General features: G+C 41.0%; 1 protein-coding gene across 1 annotated transcript in view; it reads left to right on the forward strand.

Moving 5' to 3' along the window:
• Positions 1-22849, forward strand: part of RASGRP1 (RAS guanyl releasing protein 1) — a 76410-nt gene that overhangs the window by 37808 nt on the left and 15753 nt on the right. The window contains exons 3-10 of the mRNA XM_030814340.1: positions 738-843; positions 7513-7575; positions 8451-8582; positions 10522-10675; positions 13929-14102; positions 15164-15280; positions 18851-19126; positions 20924-21004. Of these exons, the coding sequence (XP_030670200.1) occupies positions 738-843; positions 7513-7575; positions 8451-8582; positions 10522-10675; positions 13929-14102; positions 15164-15280; positions 18851-19126; positions 20924-21004 (1103 nt within the window). The remainder of the gene's footprint in view (positions 1-737; positions 844-7512; positions 7576-8450; positions 8583-10521; positions 10676-13928; positions 14103-15163; positions 15281-18850; positions 19127-20923; positions 21005-22849) is intronic.

Raw genomic sequence — 22849 nt, forward strand, 5'->3', positions numbered from 1 at the left:
ATTTTGAAAACCACTCCAAGGGGAATCTTTTTACCCAATGCCAATGTATAAATGCATCTTATTATTTGGTGCCAGCTGGTATTTAGAAAACCTAGCTAACCATGTTCTTTAATACAAATCATCATGAGTACTTGTAATCCACTCGCAATCTTAAAATGTAATGTTTGCCCATAGTCTTCTTTTATTTCCATCCAGAGGCATATTAACCATAAAACTGGAGAAGCATATATTTCAGGGCTCCTCACTTGCATGAGCCCCTTCCAAGGCCATGGGAGGGCCCTAGAAATGTATTCATATGATCATTTGTTTTTGTAAAATTTGTAAAGGTAAGATATTTTAACTGCAATCTATTAAAAACCAACTTTTCTCACTCTGACCCTAGAGAATTCTCTCCCTGCCCATCCCCCGACCAGTTATATGAACTTTAGGCCCCACAAAACCTGGATCTGCTTCTGCTTTCAGTGAGACTCAAGTGTGTTGATGCAGATTTTATCCCTTTCCCGATTTTACCACTGTGGAGAGGAAAAGGGGTAATTAATGAGCATCAAAATGGACATTCTGCAAGGGAAGAATGTAGCGGGAGGATGAGAAAAATAGAGGGGGCAGTGCTAGGGACAGTGGAAGAAAATCACTGTGCCTGAAGGATTGCACCTGAGTCATGGAGGGTTTGCAGGTGTCTACCAGGTGACTAATTTCCTTCCAGGGCCTAACACAGGTGCTGCTCTTTATATTTTCAGATGCAGATGGAAACCTGTGTCGAAGTAACCAACTGTTGCAAGTCATGCTGACCATGCACCGAATTATCATCTCCTCTGCAGAACTGCTCCAAAAAGTTATCACCCTATATCCTTTAACATAGTGACTGGCAATCCCAAAATGGGATCCACCCAAAAAGTAGCTTGAAATTTGAAGTATGCTTTTATTTTTATTGGTTTGGAATAACCCTGAGTGGCAAATAGGTTCATATGTCCTTTCAGGGGTATGGGTGCATGTGTTGGGGGTGTGTTCGTGTATTCTCTGTTGGGTGGGGCAATGCTGATTGCTCTGGGGGGTGGTCAAAGAAATCAGTATGCAAATACAATCTTCAGTCTCTTAATAGTAAAAAATATTTTTTCTGTAGAGTGTCCAAAATATTCATCCTGTGCAAATTGACAAAGGTGCAAACATGACTCAAGGATAAATTTCTTTCTGGCCTTCCACTTTCTCCAGGTTCTGAAGAAAGATTCCCAGTGCCACAGCATCTGGAGAATCTGCTGGTGCCTTATTGCTTCAGGCAGGAGGATTGACTATGTGCCAAGCAAAACCTGCTGGATTTTAACCTTATTATGGGGTATGAATCAAGTAGGGAGGAGAAAGCTCCTGCTTGCTTTTTCTCACTGATGACACTATAAGCAGCAGCCCCCACAAAAGAAGAGTTGTAGGCGGAGTGAGACCGTTTAGCACCCAAGGTGCAGGTCCCTGGTACTGTGTCATGACTTGTAGCTGCTCTGACACTTTTCTACTCTCCTAATTCCCCATGTTTCATCTTACAGCACACAGAAAAAATAAAAACCATCAGGACTGAATCCCTTCTCTATACCTACTCGTGAATCTTTACCTCTCGCCTCAAAGAAGGTGTTTTCCAGTAGCACACAAAGCAGGGGAACATTGCGAGAAGTGCACATAAATAAGAGGTGCAGGTAATAAGTGGGTGCCTCTTCTGCAGAGAATTTTAAACCATGAAACCAATGCAATGTCTACTTTTTATTAATTTCATGTACCAGTGATTATAAACAATGTCAGTGATTAAATATTCCTCCCTAAAAACTTGTTTGTTGGCCTAGGGACTAAATTGTTCCTGGGGTGTCTGGGCACAGTAGCTCACATCTGTAATTCCAGCACTTTGGAAGGCCAAAGTGGGCAGATCACTTGAGGTCAGGAGTTTGAGACCAGCCTGGCCAACATAGTGAAACCCCATCTCTACTAAAAATATGAAAATTAGCCGGGCGTGGTGACATATGCCTGTAACTCCAGCTACTCATGAGGCTGAGGCAGGAGAATCACTTGAACCTGGGAAGTGGAGGTTGCAGTGAGCTGAGATCACACCACTGCACTCCAGCCTGGGCAATGAGGTGAGACTCTGTCTCAAAAAAAAAAAAAAAAAAAAATTGTACCTTAGGGTTCCTGCCCTTAGTGCACTACTGGCTGCCTACATATTGGGGCAGACCCCCCTTCTCTGCTTCCCATGGTCCCTCGTACTTCTCACAGAATCTTACTCAACCAGCTATCGCCCCTCCTATACTTTCAAACTCTACCTCTTCAATGGCACCTGCCCCTCAGCCTAAAACACATTCAAGTCTCCTCATCTAAAAATCAGCTCTTAACCCTACCTCCCCTTCATTCCATTGTTAGGGTTAAAAATTTGATGTGAAAGTGTCTTAAAATAGTCTACACTCACTATCTCCAATCTCTTTACTCCTCCTCACTTCGTAACTGTGTTAAGTTGGCCCCCAGTATTCGAACTTTCCTCTGATGTCACCAGTAACCTCCTAATTGCAAAGCCCAATGGCTTTTTCTCATCCATGTTTCCATTGACCCCCAGAAGCATTAGGCATGACTGATAACCCCATTCTCCTCCCAGCTCTCCCTCCAGGGCTCCCGGAACTACACCCTCCTGGCTTTCCTACCTCTTGGGTTGGGCCTTCTCCAGCTTTTCATCTAGAGGCTTCTTTGAGCTCTGCTTACATATAGGTATAATGTCCTGGGTTTCCTCTCACTCAGCTTCCTTTCTGTGGGTGATTTCTCACCAGAATTTCTACCACTGTTTCCACCATTCTTCTGTGCTGATGGTGATTTTCAAGTCTGGATTTCTCTAACTTAAACCTTTCTTTTTTTTTTTTTTTTTGGAAATTGGTGCAGGGAGAGGGGTCTCACTATATTGCCTAGTCTGGTCTCAAACTCCTAGCATCAAGTCATCCTCCCACCTCAGCCTCCCAAAGTACTGAGATTACAGGCATGAGCCACTGCACCCAGCCATCTAACCTAAACCATTTTTCTTAGGTTTATACCAGTTTGTCCTGCTAACACTTAAGACTTTAATATATTCATTAGCCCACTGTCCCCACCCACAGCCACTACCTCATTAATTCTGCTTTGACACCAGTACAGCCTTGTTTTGCCTAACTAAGACACATTCTGAGAAATACATCATTGGGCGACTTTGTCATTGTGTGAACACCATAGAGTGTACTTACACAAACCTAGATGGCATAGCCTGCTACACTTCTAGGCTAGATGGTACAGCCTGTTGCTCCTCGGCTACAAACCTGTACAGCAGGTTACTGTACTGAATACTGTAGGTGGCTGTAGCACAATGGTAAGTATTTATGTAGCTAAACATAGAAAAAGCACAGTAAGAATACGGTATAAAAGATTAAAAAATGATATGTATGGGGGGCACATACCATGAATGGAGCCTGCAGGACTGGAAGTTGCTCTGGGTAGTCAGGGGTGAATGGTAAGTGAATGTGAAGGCATAGGACATTACTGTACATAATTGTAGATTTTATAAACACTATATACTTAGGCTATACTAAATTGATAAAAATTTTTCTTCAATAATAATTTAGCTTACTGTGACTTTGTTATAAACTTAATTTTTAAAACTTTGACTCTACACAGTGTACAGCTGTGCAAAAATATTTTCTTTATATTCTTCTATAAGCTTTTTTCTATTTTAAAAATGTTTAATGTTTATTTACTTTTTAAACTGTCTTGTCAAAATCTAAGACACAAATATACACAGTAGCCTAGGCCTGTATTGGGTCAGGATTATGAAGACAGGATGAGGCAATAGGAATTTTTCAACTTCATTGTAATCTCATGGGACCACTGTCATATATGTGGTCCGTCATGGACCAAAATGTTATGCAGCACGACTGTATTTTCATGGTCAATTTCAGTTAATAGTGTTAGTATCTATTCTGGCCTAAACCAGTAACATCAGAAGAGCTCTTGACTTCTCCCCTGCTTTCACCTCCTACAGTCTGTCACCTGATCCTAGGGTTTCTACTTCAGAAATGACTCTTATCTGGTCTCTGCTCTCCATTCCCATACCATGCCTTAGTTCATCTCTCCGTGGTCCCTCTCCTGAACCACTGTCCCACTCCAGTCTTTCTATCTACATGGTCCGCCTACCCCGTCTCATGGTAGCAACCCTTGAAATTCTTTCCTACAAAGCAAATTGGGCAGGCCATTGCTTCTGAGCCTCTGCAGACTACTGAGTTAATGTCAACTCCTTAGCTTGCCAGGAAAAGGGCCTCCTCAGTCTGTCCCCAGCAAGTTTTTCCTGCTTCATTCCGTAGCTCTCTGAGAAATCGTTTCCCTTCCTCACTGAACTTCTCAATATACTGGATGTAATGGGGCCTTTTATCATTCCTGTGCCTTGAAAGCCTTTCTACCCTCTTTGTTTAGAAGCTCTTTCAAGACCCTTCTGGGAAGCTTTTCCTGACTTTTCCAGCCCTTCTCCCCTTTTAAAAATACTTCTAGTGTTCTAAAATAGTATTACTGATCGACAATCTATTAAACCTTTGTATCTAGCTGCTGTGATTTCCATTTGGTTAATAATATAAAAGATTGCAAGGGTACTGAAAAATTGATTGAATTACAAATTACTTTAAGAAAGATATAAATATATTTTTGTATTTTAAAAGTACATACACTGTAACTTACCTATTTGTGTGTCATCTCCCCGGCTAGACTCTGTCTTTCAAGGGCGGGGAGCAAGGCTTATTTTTCTTTGTATCTAGAACTTAGTTTAGTGGCTGTTTCATGGTAGGACACAATAAATGTTGCATTACTAGGGTTGCAAACATTGGGATACTTTTTATATTTACAAGAACTTTTATGTGTGATAGCTGGGCTTTGCTCAGGTGAAGATGTAACCTGGGGTAGGGAAAGGGATTCTGAGAGTATGAAATAATACTCCTGTAATGAAAGCCAGGTTAAACATTGAAGGCAAAATTATTTTTTTTCTTTACGCTTAGTTTCCCTCTTCTCTGACCTGGAAGTAATAGAATTTTTAGTTAAATAAGCTCAGATGGTGTTCTGATTTCCATTGTTAAAAGAAGAGAGGGATAAATTTGAAAACATGCTTTGAATAGTTTAGATGCCAGAAAAGTACAGTCAGAACCGTACTGGTACTTTATAGCCACAGTACTAGCTCTGAAGAGAAGAAAAAGGTATGGGGTCTGAGGGTTCCAGCAAACACTGAAGTTTACCAAGACCAGCAGATGCCTGAGCCTCTTACTATTTAGCCTGCATGCGCTGGGGTTTGTTTCAGCTCCTGAATGAAGTGAGAAAGAGGGTGCCCTGCTCCCCGTGGGGGGCAGCCTTTGCCATGGCATAGGGGCTCTAAGGACCTCTGAATGATGCCCAGGCTCAGCACTCACGTGTAGACTGACTGGATTTACACCATTGACGCTGCGCCACATGCAGCCAACGTGCACTGTCAGAATATACTTTTAAAGGGAAGGATAAAGGAGCCACTGGGAGAAGGTGAATGACACAGTAAAAGTCACCATGTCGATTTAATGTATCTACTTAGCTTTAAAACAGAAGTGTGGTTTTTGTGCCTTCCCCTTTAAAATGGAAGAATAAAAATTTCAACAAGTAGAACAAATGATAATATAGAATCTGAGAGGTATTTATCTATGTGCCTTATGCCTGAATCTCTTTGCATTGAAGTGATGCATTTTCTTAGTGATGTGGCATAAAGAAACATAAAGCCATCTCATTCTCACTTCTACTTTTCCACCCAAAGAAAGGCAGGCATAAAAACTTTCTACTTCATGAAGTTTGCCAGTTCCCTGCACTTATTTTTATGTCAATTACCTTTGTTGATGTGTAAGGTTTTGTGGGTTTTTGTTTTGTTTTGGTGCTCTGATCTAAAGGGCAGATTTTATAGGCAGTACATGTATTAAAATTTAATTTTTAAAACTAGAAGTCATTTTATTAAAATTACAAATTTTATAACCATAGTTCTTGTTTAGGGTTTCAAGTTTAGCTTGCAAATCTTACTGTTTCCATAAGTCTAGCATGTTTCAGCAAGCATTTTTAAGGGACTTTGAAAAATGTTTCGTTAATTTGAATAATGTTAATTAAATATTTCCAATGGTTTTAAACTACAGTTCTGCATTTTATATCTTAGATAATTTTTAAGTGCTTCAGATACCTCCCTGAATTCTAAATAGTTTTTTATAACTCTAATAGATAAAATTTATAAACAGTAAAGCTATCATTATCTTAGATGTTCCAAAGCTATGCATAAACTTAATAAGGTTTCAGTTCAAAACCACAAGTCTAAAGCACTTAATTATATATTGCAAATTGAAGTTTCAAGGCTATCATTCTAATATGCTTTTAAACATTACAAGCATATACAATTTCAAAATGCACAGATTTCCTTCCTAACAAAAAGATCAGTACTATGACTTTGACTCTCTTTTACTTTATTTAACTCTAAATTTTCCAAAGGTTAAAATATATACACCCACAGAAGGAAGACCAGGCCTATCCCAGTTAATTAAAATTTTTGCTGGGTTGTTCACTGGATTCCTCTCATGGGCCCAGCTGGAATTCACTGAACCCTATATTGTAGTCATTATGCACAGCTTTTAGAAGGAAAACAGGGCATGGCCTTTACGGGCAGGCACACAGCCCACATAGCCTAATGCCTCAGTCTGTTGGTGGGAAATGGCAGGACCTACTCAGGCTCATCACTGCATTGGAGTTCTCATTTCTTTGACTCTTAAATGAATATTTTTTTCCATTTATCTTTAAAGACATGTGAATTTGATGAGATCTTGCTATTCTTTCATATTCTTGGAATGCTCAGAAGGAAAAGGATCCTTAAGGTGATCTCCAGTTTTGTTTTCGATTATTCACAGTTTGTCTGACTTGCCGTTACAATCTATGAGGTCAGTCTACTGACATCCTCTAGGTGTATATGTTGTAACTTTCATATTATTGTTCTTCATTATCATGACATATCTGAATATGTATTTCTTCCTCTTCAAATTCACTGCATACATGTGTATCAGTTAAGAGAAACATTGTAAAAGATAAATGGGGCTGCTGTTTTTTCTTTTTCTCCTGCTTCATTTTTCCTTCATAGGGGCTGCTTTTTGAGCACAGGCAAGGAGTCATTTGCCCCTTCTTCACTTTTTATAAGTTACCTGTCCTGGGACCTCTTTACACGATTCATTTCTTAGTTCTGCAGTGCTGCTGCCTCCTTCCGTAAGCCAGGTCGACGTGGGCTGGAGAGAAAATTATCATCGCCTTTCTAGGCAATAATATGCATACAGCTGTACACATCAAGTTGGTTTTTATCCTTTGGCCAGAAAGATAAAGCATCACATTTTCCTTTTTTAGAAAAAATATTTTGGGAGGTAGTTTCAGCAAATACTTCCAAAGAATGAAAAGTCGTTTGGTTTCTGTAACAGAGGTCTCCATTTCCCTTAACCACAGCCCTACCTATAAGGATGCTTTGGCAAAGAATTCACCAGGACTTTGCCTGAAGATCTGCTATTTTGTAAGGTAATGTTTCTTTATGTATTTCAAGACTTTGTGGAGCAAGGTGAAATGAAAGGTGAAGCAAGGGACTTTCCCTGCCTTTCCTGACCTCTATAGAACACCTTTGGACAGATGAAAAAGGGTAGTCCTTCGTAACAGTGAATTTTCTCTGGTGTACCTAGGCTTAATTATTTTATACCAACCTTTTTTCAGTCTTTGGTATCAAGTGACATGAAGGAGGGAATACAGAAATAATTAAAGGTTTGTTATTTTATTTTTATTCTTAATTATACAAGTAATATAGCTCATTATAGAACATTTTTAAAAATATAGAAAAGAATATAACTATAATAATGATCACTCATATCCAGTTACCTATTTTGGTGTATTTCCTTTGTTTTGTTTTCATGTCAATTTTTTTGAGATGAAAAAATATATATGGCTTTATGTCCTCTAGTTTTCACTTAACTTTATAGCATGAGAATCTTCTCTAGTCATTAAAGACTTTTTGTAAACATTCTTTTTAATAGCCATGTAATATTCTAATATGATAAAGCATAACCTATGAATAGATTGCCTCATTTTGGACATTTGGTTTATCTATAGTTCTCTCCTTTATCTCCAACCCACATGATTGTGCTTGAATCTTTGTCATGGCTCCTTTGATTATGCTATGCCTTATCCTACCCCAGCATTTGTGTGGAGGGACAGAAGATTTTCAGTGGATGGGTTTTCTTCCTTCCCTGCTCCCACCCCAGCTCCTTCAATATACTAATAGACGAATCAGACTTTGTCTGTTTCTGAGTTCTCTTTGTGGCAGTAAATTCCTTTTGGAACCCAACAAATTGTGAGTCCTTGGTATCAGTTTTGGATTGTGTTTTTTAACCCCCTCCTTGTAGGTATTGGATAACAGAATTCTGGGTCATGTTTAAAATGGACGCCAGCTTGACAGACACTATGGAGGAGTTTCAGGAACTGGTGAAAGCTAAGGGTGAGGAGTTACACTGCCGCCTGATTGACACAACTCAAATGTGAGTGTCAAGGTCCTGACTCATCTTTCGAAACCACCTCCCTCCTGTAATATAATCCCAGTTGCTTGCTAGGCTTCTGACCCCCAGTGGTGACTGCTGCTCTCTTTCTCCACTCTGAGAAGCCCCTCAAATACACAGGTTCAAACTGCCTCACCAAAGTGAAGGCTTGGCATTTAACAGAAAAGCAGAGAGGCCTCATGATGATAAAGCAGTAGGTGACTTATATCCAGGAGCAGAAAAAGTAAGTCCCAGTCAAAAAGAAATCAGGTAGCAAGATATTGACCAAAATTAATCCAGATAATGAAAAACTGAAAGGGCAAATGACTGAACCCATGCTTAATGCCAGGAGGCACCCCTGAACTTGTAAATGGGGACAGGACTAAAAAATGTATTCAGGAGAAGGCTTATAACATATATGGATGTCTATGAAAGACACTTAGACTTCCAGAGCTGGATGGGATTCCAGGAATGTTGTAAATTATTCCTTGGAATTCTTATTTATAAGACTGACCCATTCTGGGAAAACGAGTGCCTTTCCTAATTAGGGGGAGGGGAATGTATGCTTTGTATGCCAGGGTTTTCACAGTGTGGCTGCTTTATTTTGAAATAGTACAAATCCCTAAGAAATAGGATTCTAGAACTGATATATATTCCAGAGATCATTTCATCCAACATCCTCATTTTTCTGACTGGGAAATTGAGGCTCAGCAAGAATGTGACTCATCTAGGGTCCCGCTAGTTAAGCTAGTGACAGAGCAGCAGCTAGCCTCTGAGGTCCTGTCCGTGATGCACCATGGCCACGTAGAAATGATTTCAAGATTACATTCCAGAGCCCCAAATAAGTCTGTTTATCAGTTTGGATTCTCTGTACTTCTCTGCTTAAAATTACACAACTTGAAAGAGATTATTCAAAGTAATAGTTTCTTCATTTTAAAGATGAAATTAGAGCCCCGGGCAATTCTCAACCCCAGCTCTCCTTGTCCCAATATTTCCTAGCTGACTTTTCTTGACCAAAATTTTCCACATTATATTCTGTAGGAATTATTAGTCTGTGGGATATTACTTGGCCAGATATAATTGAGGAATAATGAGTTAAACTTTCCTTTTGCAGTGCTTTTCGGAGTGTGTAATATGCTCACTGGCCAAAGAGGCTACAGAATTTATAGCACTTCCCAAGCTCATTGACCACAGAACTCTTTTGTCAAGAGACAAGGTTCCCAGGAATACCAGTTTGGAAAAGACAGGCAACCTGCTGTCTTTCAAAATGGGGCCGCTTCCCTTTGCTTGTTTAGTGAAGGAAACTGAATAAGAAATGCATGCGTTGATTACAAGAAAATAATGGGGGCAGGGTGCACTCTAGGGTCAACTAGGCTTCCTTGGTCATTTCAGTAGCTGAGGACATTTGAGGAAAATGACACAACTCTGCCAAGAGTGACCATATGTTTCTACACGTGATTCCCTCCCTTTATGACATCTTCTTGCTGTGGTTCTTTGAGCTGTCTTTCTGGCATGAAAACTGTCTCACTACCTTGGGATTTCCAACCAGATAGAGAGTCCCTATCATTCACATGAGAATGAAGGAACACATAAGCAGAATGGAGGGAGCAGACATACCAGAGGATACACAAAGGAGCCAGGACCAAAGGCAAGGAAACTGACCGACACCTGAGACTCCTTCCTTCCCACTGCCTTAAAGTAAACTCATTTATCCTGTACCCAACTGCACACTTAAAAGGCTCACTGAAAACCAGCAAGACCTCCTGGTTGCTGCCATGGAAAAAAACTGATTTGGAGAAACTCTGTGAATGCACTGTTTTGGCCAAGGAAAGTTAGCTAATGGTGTTTTGTATATTCTTGTGAGAAATGTTAATGGATTTACTTGCAAAAAGCGATTTATTCCTTTTCCCTGTCTTCTCCCTTTCACATTTACCCACAAAAGCAATGCCCGTGACTGGTCCAGGAAACTCACTCAAAGGATAAAATCAAATACCAGCAAGAAACGGAAAGTCTCCCTGCTCTTTGACCATCTGGAACCAGAAGAGCTATCCGAGCACCTCACCTACCTTGAGTTCAAGTCCTTCCGAAGGATATCGGTATGTACGCAAGGGGCAGGAGAAAAATCTTCCCTGGTATATTTCTTAAAATAAGATGAGAATTCAACAGCCCATCCACTTCATAACCTTAGAGGCCCCCTCAAGTAGTGGCAGGCTTTCCTGCCAGACATCATAGAGTCTGAAAAAATCAGTACCAACTGAATTCCTTTGGTTGTGAGTCCTGTGCTTCTCCCATCTCTCTTCTATGCCCCTGCCCCATACCATCCCACCACTCACTCAAGTTACCATACTGTGGGCACACATCACACACACACACACACACACACACACTCTCTCTCTCTCTCTCTCTGTGTCTCACACACACACACATATACTCTCTCTCTCTCTCTGTCTCTCTCATTCTACCCTCATACCCCTGATAATCATTAGGCTTCAACAACTCTTTTTTAAATCTTCCTCAAAAAAAAAAGAGGGGTGGGGGGGGCGGGGAGAGGATACGTCCTCTCAGAGTTTGAATTCATTCTGGGGTAAGCTTTGAATGGCTCTGGGAAATCCCAAAATAGATTCCACTGGTCTAGCCCAGAACATACCTAAATCCTTGAAGTGGTGCTGGCCCAGAAGTCACTGTGATTCTAGAGATAAGCTGTGCTGACCCAAAACCTTTCGACTGGGGCAACTAAGCAGAGTCAAAGGGAGAGACATTTCAGTTGATCATCAGGAACAGAAAGAGTACACAGGTTCATCCTTTCCTCACTGCAATCCATATGTGATCCCAAAGAATATTAGTTCTATACAAGAGAACTTGTCAACATGTCAGATGCCAACAGACCCTCACTGGCTAATGTGCTTTCCTGAGAAATGAAACCCTTATTCCACTTAGCCCCTACCCCTACCAACAGATCCAGTCTTCACCTTCATGCTAAAAATAATGACCACCTAGTTGCTGGGTCCATTTATTAAAATGACCAGTATTCTCCTGGTGAGGGAATGGAGGCCCAGAGGGCTGACTTGAACAAGGTCGACACAGCTGATTACAGTCAGAGCTGGGGCTAGGACTACATGCCTCTCTCAGTCACTCAGCACAAATTTATTTAGCTCAGTTGTGTCTGGAAGGAGACCTGCAAATAAGGTCTCCTGATTTTTACATTTTCATTCATAATGTTGACATCCCTTCTGTTTTCATGCAGCTGTTTGGCCACTCAGCCAGGAAGCTCCCAGCTTCCATTTGGAAATAACTTCTCCAAGCATTAACTCTCCATTCTCTGCACCCCTCAGTACCCCAGACCCAAATTGAAAGGCTCTGCCTGGGGAGTTCCCATTTGGCAGTGCCTCACCGTCACGGGGAAGGACAGCAGTCAGAGCTGAGCCACTGAAAAAAGCCATTTATCACACAGGAAATCTGAGCTCTGCAGGGGTCAAACTGGCAGGCTGCTTGGTCAGGCCTGCAGGATGTCTGTTTGATGCCAGTGCTCACATCAGTGGAGGCAGAAGTGAAAAATCAGTGCAGAACAAGGAATCCCAGCCAGTGTCCCCAGGGGCTGAAGAGTGTTCTATTGCAAGTGAAAACATCAGTTTCAACCTTCATTTCTTTTGAGTGGCTTGGTTCCTTCATAGAAGACTATTTCAGGGATTTTTTGTTTTTCCTGTACAGTGCTAAACAGTTTTACCAAACGTAAGTTTTCTCTCCAACATGAGGTTGGAGGGAAATTCATCTGTGCTGTGAATTGAAAGGCATTTGATATCTTCTGTTTATCACAAAACTTCAGGGGTAGTGAGGATGTTACTGGGATAATTCTTTTAAAAAAACAAGTGGATTTAAAGTTACATTTATAGTGGGAGGGGTGTATTAAATGTATTCACTGGAATATATTAATTGAATGAATATATTCAAAATATATGCATTCAATGAGTTGTGGCTACTTTCTTTTAGAACCAGTAAGATGTTTGCTTTATATATCTCTCTTAAGGAGCGATTTTGGTCCTACTCATAGGTTTTCCACCCATCAGCAGCCATAGCACAGTGAAATGGGGCTCAGTTAATTTGCAGCTATTCTATTTGGGTTGTGACTTCTCATCTATATATTTACTACTTAGGCAGAGCTAAGGTGTACTGTAGTAACAACCCCCCACCCACCCACCTCCTGTACAATCTCAGTGGCTTAAGCAAAAGTTTTTCACTCACACTGCATGTCTAACATGGGTCAGCAGAGGCTGATCAGAGTTCCCCAGGAACCTGGATGATGGAGGCTTCATCTTGCCAGGAATTTCCAAGATCTCTGCAGCAGTGGGAAGGCAACATGGCAGACCATTCACTGGCTCTTACATCTTTCCCTCCAAAGTTACATCGCTTCCACTCAACATTCTGCTGGCTGAACCATGTCATATGGTCACACCTTCTTTCAAAGGGAAGAGTTGAAAATAATTGGGGAAAAGCACCAAAGACTTCCATAAGAAAGTTGAAGAGAAACAGACTGTGCCTCCCTCTTGGTTGTATGATTTGAGCAGAGGGATTCTTTGTGACAGGGACACAATAGCTACAAACATCACTTAGACTAGATCTTCAGGGACATTTCCAGTTTTACGCATGCTGTTTCATTGCCAACTGTAGTCAATGCTATTGTCAAGTTGGGGAACCATGGTCAGCAAACATAGCTAACCAAATTTTAAGTACTCCATTTGCCTCTGCTCCAGTTGGTGAGTAGAAGGAAATACAAACAGGCTTGTATTAGCATGAGGTTCATAACTACTCCATTAGTGCAACCTTACATATATGTAGCACTTTAAAAAGTTAAAGCTTTCACACATTATCTTTGATCTTCATAACAATTCTATATCCTAGATAGGGCAGATTTTATGATCACATTTTTAAGGTAAGAAAACAGCTGGGGAGAGAGAGATTTGTTTTTGTCAGGGGAATTACCTTTTATTCCCTTAACCTTAGCAGCATTACTGATCTTTATTCTGTACTGTATTCTTTAGAATTTAGAATAGTCAGTAACAATATCTACTGAAATACAGTATTTGGATTAACTAATGTGTCTACACATCCACTTATTCCTAATAACTTTCAATGTAGAGAAATCATGCTGTGGGTAGAATAAGAAAGATTTCCCTCCCATCATGCTTGTTGGCAAGTGGCCAAGATGCAGGAGAAGAGGGCCAGGAACTCCTCTGTTCATGGCAGTTTCCAGCCATCAACTGAGCAGACTGGACTTGTCCCTTAAATCTTCTGGAATACCAGAGTACAGTACTGATAGGTTTTTTTGTTGTTTTGTTTTTTCTTTTCCTGCAGTTCTCTGATTATCAGAATTACCTTGTAAATAGCTGTGTGAAGGAAAACCCCACCATGGAGCGATCTATTGCTCTGTGCAACGGCATCTCCCAGTGGGTACAACTGATGGTTCTCAGCCGCCCCACCCCGCAGCTCCGAGCAGAAGTCTTCATCAAGTTCATCCAGGTGGCTCAGGTGAATAACTGGCTTAAGACTTTTGGCTTGGGCTATAAGGTAAACTTTCTATCCCCTTTTCCTCCAGCTTAGTCTATTAATTAGAGCTATTTTTTCCCTCCTGAACCATGGCGAGGGGGTGGGGAGGTTTGTGTGCCTTCAACCAGATCTAGATATGGTGACTTGTCTCTTCTTCCATACAAGGACAGTGTGGAGGGGAGGGGGCCATACAGGCCATATCAGGGGTCAGGATCCAGTTTTAGATCTGTTTAGACCTTTAACGTTTTTCAAAAGATGCTTACCAGCCTACATTATTTTCCCAAGTCTGGCCCACATGGCAAAGGAAAGGGCAATTCTAAGATTTACTGGAGCTGGACCAGCCTGGATTGTCTTAGGTCTTTAAGCCCATGCAGTGCTGAATGGCTGCATTTAATGTTTGAGGGGCATTTTATAAGAGGAAAACAAGTACTATGAACCCGTATTTGAAGTTCCCCAGAGATTCTAGCTTCTCTGTCCCAGTTACTGTCCTATATAGGCACTGGCATTGCACAGGAAAATAAGACAAAGTCCTTACCCTCAAAAATAAAAGTCTGGTAAATTTGGAATAAATAAAAGATTACACTTAATAATATCTGTCTCCAACTCTGGATGGTCTAGACCAGTGTTTCTCAAAGTCAACAGCCCTGATTTTGGATCACCTGCTCTGATATTAACTAAAGGTATATTAAAAGTACAGATCTCCAAGCCTAACCCCAGATCCAGACAATCAGAATGTCTGGGTTGGGTCCAGAAACCATTGTGTTAAACAAATACTTCAGGTGATTCTAAGAAAGCACTGATCTAGAAGGTGGTCCACAGATCAGCAACAACAAAAGAGAGAGATGTACTGCCTCCCAGATTTGGAATCCACCAGTCTGAATAAAGCAGAAGGGGAGACATGGACAGGAAATTGCAATGCCTCATAACTAGTCTTCAACTAGTGTAAGGGAGACTCACGGCACAGAGACAAGAGGCAGCCTCTAAGCTCCCCATATAACTGACATGTACAGTGACTCTGCTGTCATCTGTCTTCTGTGTCACAGAAGCTCCACCAACTACAGAACTTCAATACACTGATGGCTGTGATAGGTGGGCTGTGTCACAGCTCAATCTCGAGGCTCAAGGAGACAAGTTCGCATGTCCCACATGAAATCAATAAGGTCAGTGCTACTGTCTTCTCTGGGGCCCTTAGCAGCATTCTCAAGATGTATGCCAACATTTTCCCCTTGGTGGGCAGCCCAGAGAGCATTTCCAAACCACACCATCCCTTGTCAACCAGGCTAAGTGGCAGGGAGGCAAACCTTAAGGAAATCCATAGGATGGAGAAGTCACATTTTTTAGAGTAACTGTGATTTTGTCTGGCATCAGACAGTGTCACTGCAAACATTCCTGCTGGACCAGTTGAAACAATGTGTGCCTCTTCCCATGTTCGAAGGCCACGGAATATTCAGTTTCCATCTTTGACACTGATTCCCTCGCTCCAGCTCCTTGCTCTAAAATGTGTTCTCAAAAGGAATTGTGGTTTGGTTGACCACAGGTCAGTTCGCACATCGAGTGTAGTTATATGGTGATATATTAAAAACTTAGCTATCCAGAACCCTTGAAGAATGACATTCTGGATAGTTGAATTTTACCAGATAATTGGATATGAGTTCTTCAGATACCATTTTGTAATACATAATGTTTTATTAATGAATATTTTTCTTAAATGTCCTATACATTTTCCTACATTATTAGATTTTACAGAATATACTTTAATCCTTTATGACATAGGGCTGTTTTGCTTGTTTCTCTTTTTTATAGAAACAGGGTCTTGCTCTGTCATCCAGGCTGGAGCACAGGCTGGCATGATCATAGCTCACTGCAGTCTCAAACTCCTGGGCTCAAGCAATCCTCCCACCTCAGCCTACCAAGTAGCTAGGACCATGGGTGCGCACCATTACGCCCAGCTATTTTTAAAAATTTTTGTGGAGATGAGGGTCTCCCTATGTTGCCCAGGCTGGTCTCCAACTCTTGGCCTCAAGTGATCCTCCCATCTCGGCCTCCTAAAGTATTGGAATTACAGGCATGAGCCACTGAGTCCAGCTGGAGCTGTTGTTATAAATATAAACCACTGTAATATACCGAGGATATAAACGTATGGGATGGGTTAGATAATGACTGCTCTTTGAGCACTTTCATGTAAGAGGACCTTACTATACTCAAGCCCCGATCCTTCCAAACTGGCATGGAGAGGAACTCTCTTTTTAGGGAGAGATACCTGAGCTCATTACCCCATCTGTTTTTCCCAGGTGTTCAGCTCCCTTTTGGCGAGTCTTTTATTATCTCTGTTATCACAATGCTGGGCCTCTGGGGAGGCCCCCCACTTCCCAGTGGTCTGATCAAAAGGGCATCATCTTTAGTCACCTCTTCATTCCTTAACAGTTCTGCTGAAACCAGGTAGAACAGTTGAAAAGATTGCCCACATCTCAGAGGTGACAGAGATTAACAGTCACAGAGATTAAGAAGACTTCGTGTCATTTAGCTAATAAGACACAGCTGGCTCCTCTTCAGCTTGGGGTCCCCCACAGCAATGCTTCCTGTCGGTAGCTACTTGACCCTCAGGGTGGTCTGCATAGTGAATTAGTAAGTCCAGCGTTGAAGCAAAAGTCCCCAAGTTGTTGATTTCACCTTCAGAGGAGAATAAAAATATCTCTATCATTTTTGCTGTTACACTCTTGTCTTGTGAGCCCCTTCCATGCCTAGGGCTCACCTGCACCGTTGGTAGAGGTTTATGAGGAAGAAGCTCTCTTGCCATCTCCTAGTGATTTGAAGGGGTCTGACTCCAAGAACTCCAAGTTCTTCATTGTAGAGAAATGGTATTTCGTAGGCCACAATTTTATTAAGTTTGGGCAGTGTCTAAAAGGGTTACAGTAGTCCCCCCCTTATCTGAGGTTTTGTCTTCTGTAGTTTCAGTTATCTGAGGTCAACTGCAGTCCAAAAAAAATTAAATGGAAAATCCCAGAAATAATTCATAAGTTTTATTTTATTATTTATTTATTTATTGAGACAGTCTCACTCGGTCACCCAGGCTGGAGTGCAGTGGCTCAATCTCAGCTCACTGCAATCTCCACCTCCCAGGTTCAAGCAATCCTCCCGCCTCAGGCTCCCAAGTAGCTGGGACTACAGGCATGTGCCACCACGCCAGGCTAATTTTGTATTTTTAGTAGAGACAGAGTTTCACCACGTTAGCCAGGCTGGTCTTGAACTTCGGACCTCAGGTGATCCGTCCACCTCGGTCTCCCAAAGTGCTGGGATTACAGGCATGAACCACCATGCCTGGCCAATTCATAAGTTTTAAAATGCATGCTGTGCTGAGTAGCATGACGAAATCTTAAGCCATCCCATTCCATCCTTTCTGGGACTCCTTCGTATCAGTCACTAAGTAGCCGTCTCGGTCATCAGATTGACTGTCATGGTATTGCAGTGCTTGTGTTCAAGTAACTCTCACTTTATTTAATAATGGCCTCACAGTGCAAGAGTAATAATGTTGGCAATTTGGATATGCCAGAGAGCAGCTCTAAAGTGTTTCCTCTAAGTTCTTTACTTAATAAGGAAAAAAATCATATGCTGAGGTTGCTAAGATCTAAGAAGGAATTTCATCTATGAAATTGTGATAGTTTTGCACTTCACACTGCAAAAAGTTATGGCCACAGCGCATGATGGGAATGGCATTACATTTGTGGGTGGGAAACATGAACACAAATGTGTTCCACTTGACAGCAATCGGGTTTGTTACTATGCACAGTTTCAGGCATCAATTAGGCGTCTTGGACTGTATCCCCCTAAGGATAAGAGAGGACTCCTTACGTTGTATAACATGATTGGCAGACAGTCACTTCATGTCTTTGCTTCTGAGAAAGCTGGTTATCACTCATGGGGAATGGATTCTGTGAACTGCTTGCTGACTTGAATGACATGTGATTGAAAAGAAAACCATATCTGGCTGCTCCCTTTCTGTGCTGGTGAGCAGCTGTTCCCACTTCCAGAGTTGAAGCAGGGTGTAACCTCTAATGTCCTCTCTCCTGTCCTTTGCTCACAATTGATCTAGTCTATTCAGTCTTTTTAGTTCAAGGTTTTAGTCTGTGAATGGAATGTCACTTGCTTTCTAGTCATAGGCCCATTCTGAGAATCTTGAAAGGCCCAGCGAGCACCTCATAGAGAATAACACACAATAGACTACTGAAGCTTCACTCTTAAAACACATGCTCTTCCCCATGCCAGCAACATAGTCAGCATTTCCTGACATCACATTTCAACTGTTCATCAATGCAGTGTCTCTGGAAGCATTCAGAAGACACCAAGGAAGGGAATCACATGGCTTGGGGACAGGAGTTAGAGGGACAGTGTTCACTATATATTCTTGTACCTTTTTAATTTTTGTATCAGGTCCTTGTTTTTGAAAAGAAGGACATTTTAACATAAAAATGATAAAACCCCCATGTATAATGTTTAAGTTATATAATAGATTCAAGCATATCTTGTGTTTGTAAATATATTCTGTGATATTTGACATAGCTGAGGTTTTAATTGGAGAGTCATAATCTGTACCTTTTACATGAATTACCCCCTGCACAACAAATTCTGGATGGGGTGAGATCATGGCAGGGGATGCAAATATGCAAGGTCGTCATTACAGACAATACACACTGCCTAGCGGGTACCTGTGATTGGTCTGTTCTGCTTTGTAGGTTCTCGGTGAGATGACTGAGCTGCTGTCCTCCTCCAGAAACTATGACAATTACCGGCGAGCCTATGGAGAGTGCACCGACTTCAAGATCCCCATTCTGGGTGTGCATCTCAAGGACCTCATCTCCCTGTATGAAGCCATGCCTGACTATCTGGAGGATGGGAAAGTGAACGTCCACAAGCTACTGGCCCTGTACAATCATATCAGTGAATTGGTCCAGCTGCAAGAGGTGGCCCCACCCTTGGAGGCTAACAAGGACTTGGTACACTTGCTGACGGTGAGGTTCACACTGGAGGACAATTACTAAGCACTTTCTGTGTGCCAGGTGCCATTCTATACACCTTACCAAATATTAGCTGTTAGTCCTCAGAAAGGCTCTATGAAGCAGATACTATTATTATCTCCAACATATAGATAGGGATACTAAAGCACAAAGATATACCTTGCCAGGAGACCACCATTATTAAGTAGCAGAGCCTTGATTCAGACCCAGGTGGTGGGACTCTAGAGGCTGTGCCCTTCAGACTTCTAGGACTGTTTCACTACCCCTACAAAAGCAGTCCTAAGCTCTCTGGGAGGCGCTGATGGCAAATCAGGATACAAGTCTTGGTAACAGATAGAGAGAATGAATGTGCTCTCATAAAAAGGGCAGGCAGTAATTAAAAACACAAACAAAAAACACCCAGGGTTATTATTTGGTTCCTGGCTTAGATCTTTGCTCTTGGAGATATTCAAGTGAAGATGAACACTTGTCAATGGTGTGGGAGACCAGGATTTGCATTTTGCATATGGGGTGAGATCAGATGAACTCCCTTCCAGACCTGCAATTCTGTAGTTTACCAGCTGTGTGACTATGGACATATAACCCTCCAAGATTCCTCTCCTCAAAGGGATTAGTCTCTGGGATGACTTCTAACTTCTCTTCCAGTTCTAAAGTTATACAATTTTTAACCTGCTTTTTTTGGAGAGTAGAATAATGATCATAACCTCTTTCTGCCTCACAGCAGCATTTTGATAGATCCCTGGGCTTCACATCAGCTGGTGTGTGATCCTAGCCCTTTCACTTATTAGCCAGGTGACCTTGGCAGGTCTGTGTCTCAGACATCATTTGTAAAAACCTGCAGTGAATCTTAACATTCTTTGGATAAATCTTGTGATGAAAGCTGTGAACCTTCTTCCCAGAAAAATGTACATAAGCCATATATTTTTAAATATGCATGTAATGTCAAGTTCTGAACTCCTTGAAGCCTATCCATAGACTCAAGGTTAAGAGTAAGATTATTCCTAAGGACTTCTCTCCTAAAATTTTATAGTTCTGAGATACATGAAACTCATTCACTTTTTTTTTTTTTTTTTTTTTTTGGAGACAAGGTCTGGTTCTGTCACCTAGACTGGAGTGCAGTAGTGCAATCTCAGCTCACTGCAACCTCTATCTTCCAGGTCCAAGCCATCCTCCCACCTCAGCCTCCTGAGTAGGGTGCACACCACCACGCCCAGCTAACTTTTGTATTTTTTGTAGAGACAGAGTTTTGCTATGTTGCCCAGGCTGGTCTCAAACTCCTGAGCTCAAGCAATCTACCTGCCTTGGCCTCCCAAAATGCTGGGAATACAGGCATGAGCCACCATGCACCCAGACTCATTAACTCTTAATAGCAATTAATATGTCTTACCATTTAAACTGGATTTTATTGCTGGGCTCAAATTTAATAGTCTCAGACTATACACACCATCCTTTCAGATCATCTGTCTGCTTTGAGAGAGAACAAGTGATGTGTTAGTCATCTGTCCAGACAAGGCCTTTGGCCTAAGCTCTATATACAGGCTTAGATTTAAATCATAGTTAAAAAGAGGGCATCCTGAGATATGTCCAAAACTTAAAAACATTTTAATGAGAATTAATGCTTGCCCTATTGCAATAGTAGGTGTTATAATACTGTTTTGTGACTTTTAAAAACAAACTGTTTAGAACCTAAAAGAGTAAACTACTGGCAAGGAAAATCCAAGAAAGAACCATCAGCTGTGGGAGAGGCAAACAGCATCTTAGCAATGAACCCTGTTCTGCTTTGATCTGCAGTTATCCCTGGATCTTTATTACACTGAGGATGAAATCTATGAGCTTTCCTATGCTCGGGAACCAAGGAACCACAGAGCTCCAGTGAGTTTTTCATATTAAGACTCCACACGTAAAAGGTGCTTTACAAGCTTCTCCTCGAGTTCATTCATCCTCAGGAACAGACTTTCAGTTCAGTTTAATAAGTGTACTGTTTTTCTTAAGTGCTCAACCTTATGCTAGGAACAGAGAAAGCTTTTCAACATATGTCTGAGGAATAGTTTCTGTCCATTAAAAAGCTGTGATATAGTTGAAGGGATAAGCCTAATGTGTGACCAGTGAATCACTAGTGAACAGTAAATAACTGTATCATCAGAATGCCAGGTGTGGTGGAATCAGTCAGTGGTTTACAAAGTAGAGAAGGAAGATACTATTGTGCACCAGAGTGACATCATCCCCCCCATTAAGAAGAGTCCCCACATAAATTTCTTTTCTATGATTCATTGATGATAATGAGAGTAATATGCATACTAATCAGAAGCTAAATTTCTGAAGATTTCCAGGTTGGTAGATAGAAAAGCCCCATTTTCCTGTAATGTTCTGGGTGAAAAGAATAGTCGGCTGAGTCTTTTGACCTCCTATGCTGAGAAGTCCTCAAAATAGTACACAGTCCTGGCACTGCCCGCAGTAGGAACTTCACAGGTTATCTGCCCTACCCTCCCACAGGCAAGTAAAATCACTTCAGTCTCCTGGGACGTTTCCAAACCCCAAAACAAGTGGTACTCAAGGGAAGAGAGTTGCCCACACTTAAGAAATCCAGCTCATCTATTGGGGTGGCTAAATTGCACTCCTCCACACAGAAAGATCAAGTTCTAGCTTTCTATTGTAATGAAAGATTCCACTGAAAATATTTGGTAGATTCCATTTTCAGGTTAGAGGCATTTCAATGGAAAGGGTACATTCTGTTTTTTCAAAGAGATTTTAATTTGGGCCGAGTTTCAAATACAGTCATGCACCACATAATGACATTTTGGTCAGTAATAGACCTCATATATGACAGTGGTCCCTTAAGATTATAATGGAGCAGAAAAATTACTATTACCTAGTGACAGAACAATTGTAACATTGTAGCACAACACATTACTCACTATGTCTGTGATTATACTGGTGTAAACAAACCTACTGAGCTGTAAAAAGTCTAGGTCATACACTTACATGCTACATAATACTTGATAATAAGTGTTACTGGTTTATGCACTTACTATACAATACTTTTTATCATTATTTTAGAGTTAACTGTAAAACAGCCTCAGGCAAGTCCTTCAGAAGGTGACAGCTCCATGCATGTTATTGCCCCTAAAGAAAGACCTTCCAATGGACAAGATGTGGAGTGGAAGACAGTGATACTGATGATCTTGACTCTGTATAGACAAAGGCCAATGTGTGTAATTGTTTGTACCTTAGTTTATAACAAAGATTTAAAAAATTAAACATTTTTAAAATAGAAAAAAGTTTATAGAATATGGCTATAAAGGAAATAACTTGTACAGCTATACAATGTGTGCTTTAAGCTAAGTGTCATAACAAAAGAGTAAAAGTTAAAAAAAAGCTTTTACAGTAAAATAAGGTAACTTATCATTGAAGAAAAAAATTTAAGAAACTTAGTGTAGTCTAAGTGTACAGTGTTTATAAATTATAAAGTATATAGGAGTATACAGTAATGTTAGGCCTCCACATTCACTCACCACTCACGACTTGCCACAGTAATTTCTAATCTTGAAAGCTCTATTCATGGTTAAGTGCCCTATACAGGTGTACCATTAAAAAAAAAAATTCTATACCATATTTTTACCTTTTCTATGTTTAGATATGTTAAGATACACAAATACCATTATTACAATTGCCTACAGTACTGAGTATAATAACCTGCTGTATAGGTATGTAGCCTAG

The sequence above is a fragment of the Nomascus leucogenys genome, chromosome 6, assembly GCF_006542625.1.
Source record: "Nomascus leucogenys isolate Asia chromosome 6, Asia_NLE_v1, whole genome shotgun sequence".
Classification (NCBI taxonomy): Eukaryota; Metazoa; Chordata; class Mammalia; order Primates; family Hylobatidae; genus Nomascus; species Nomascus leucogenys.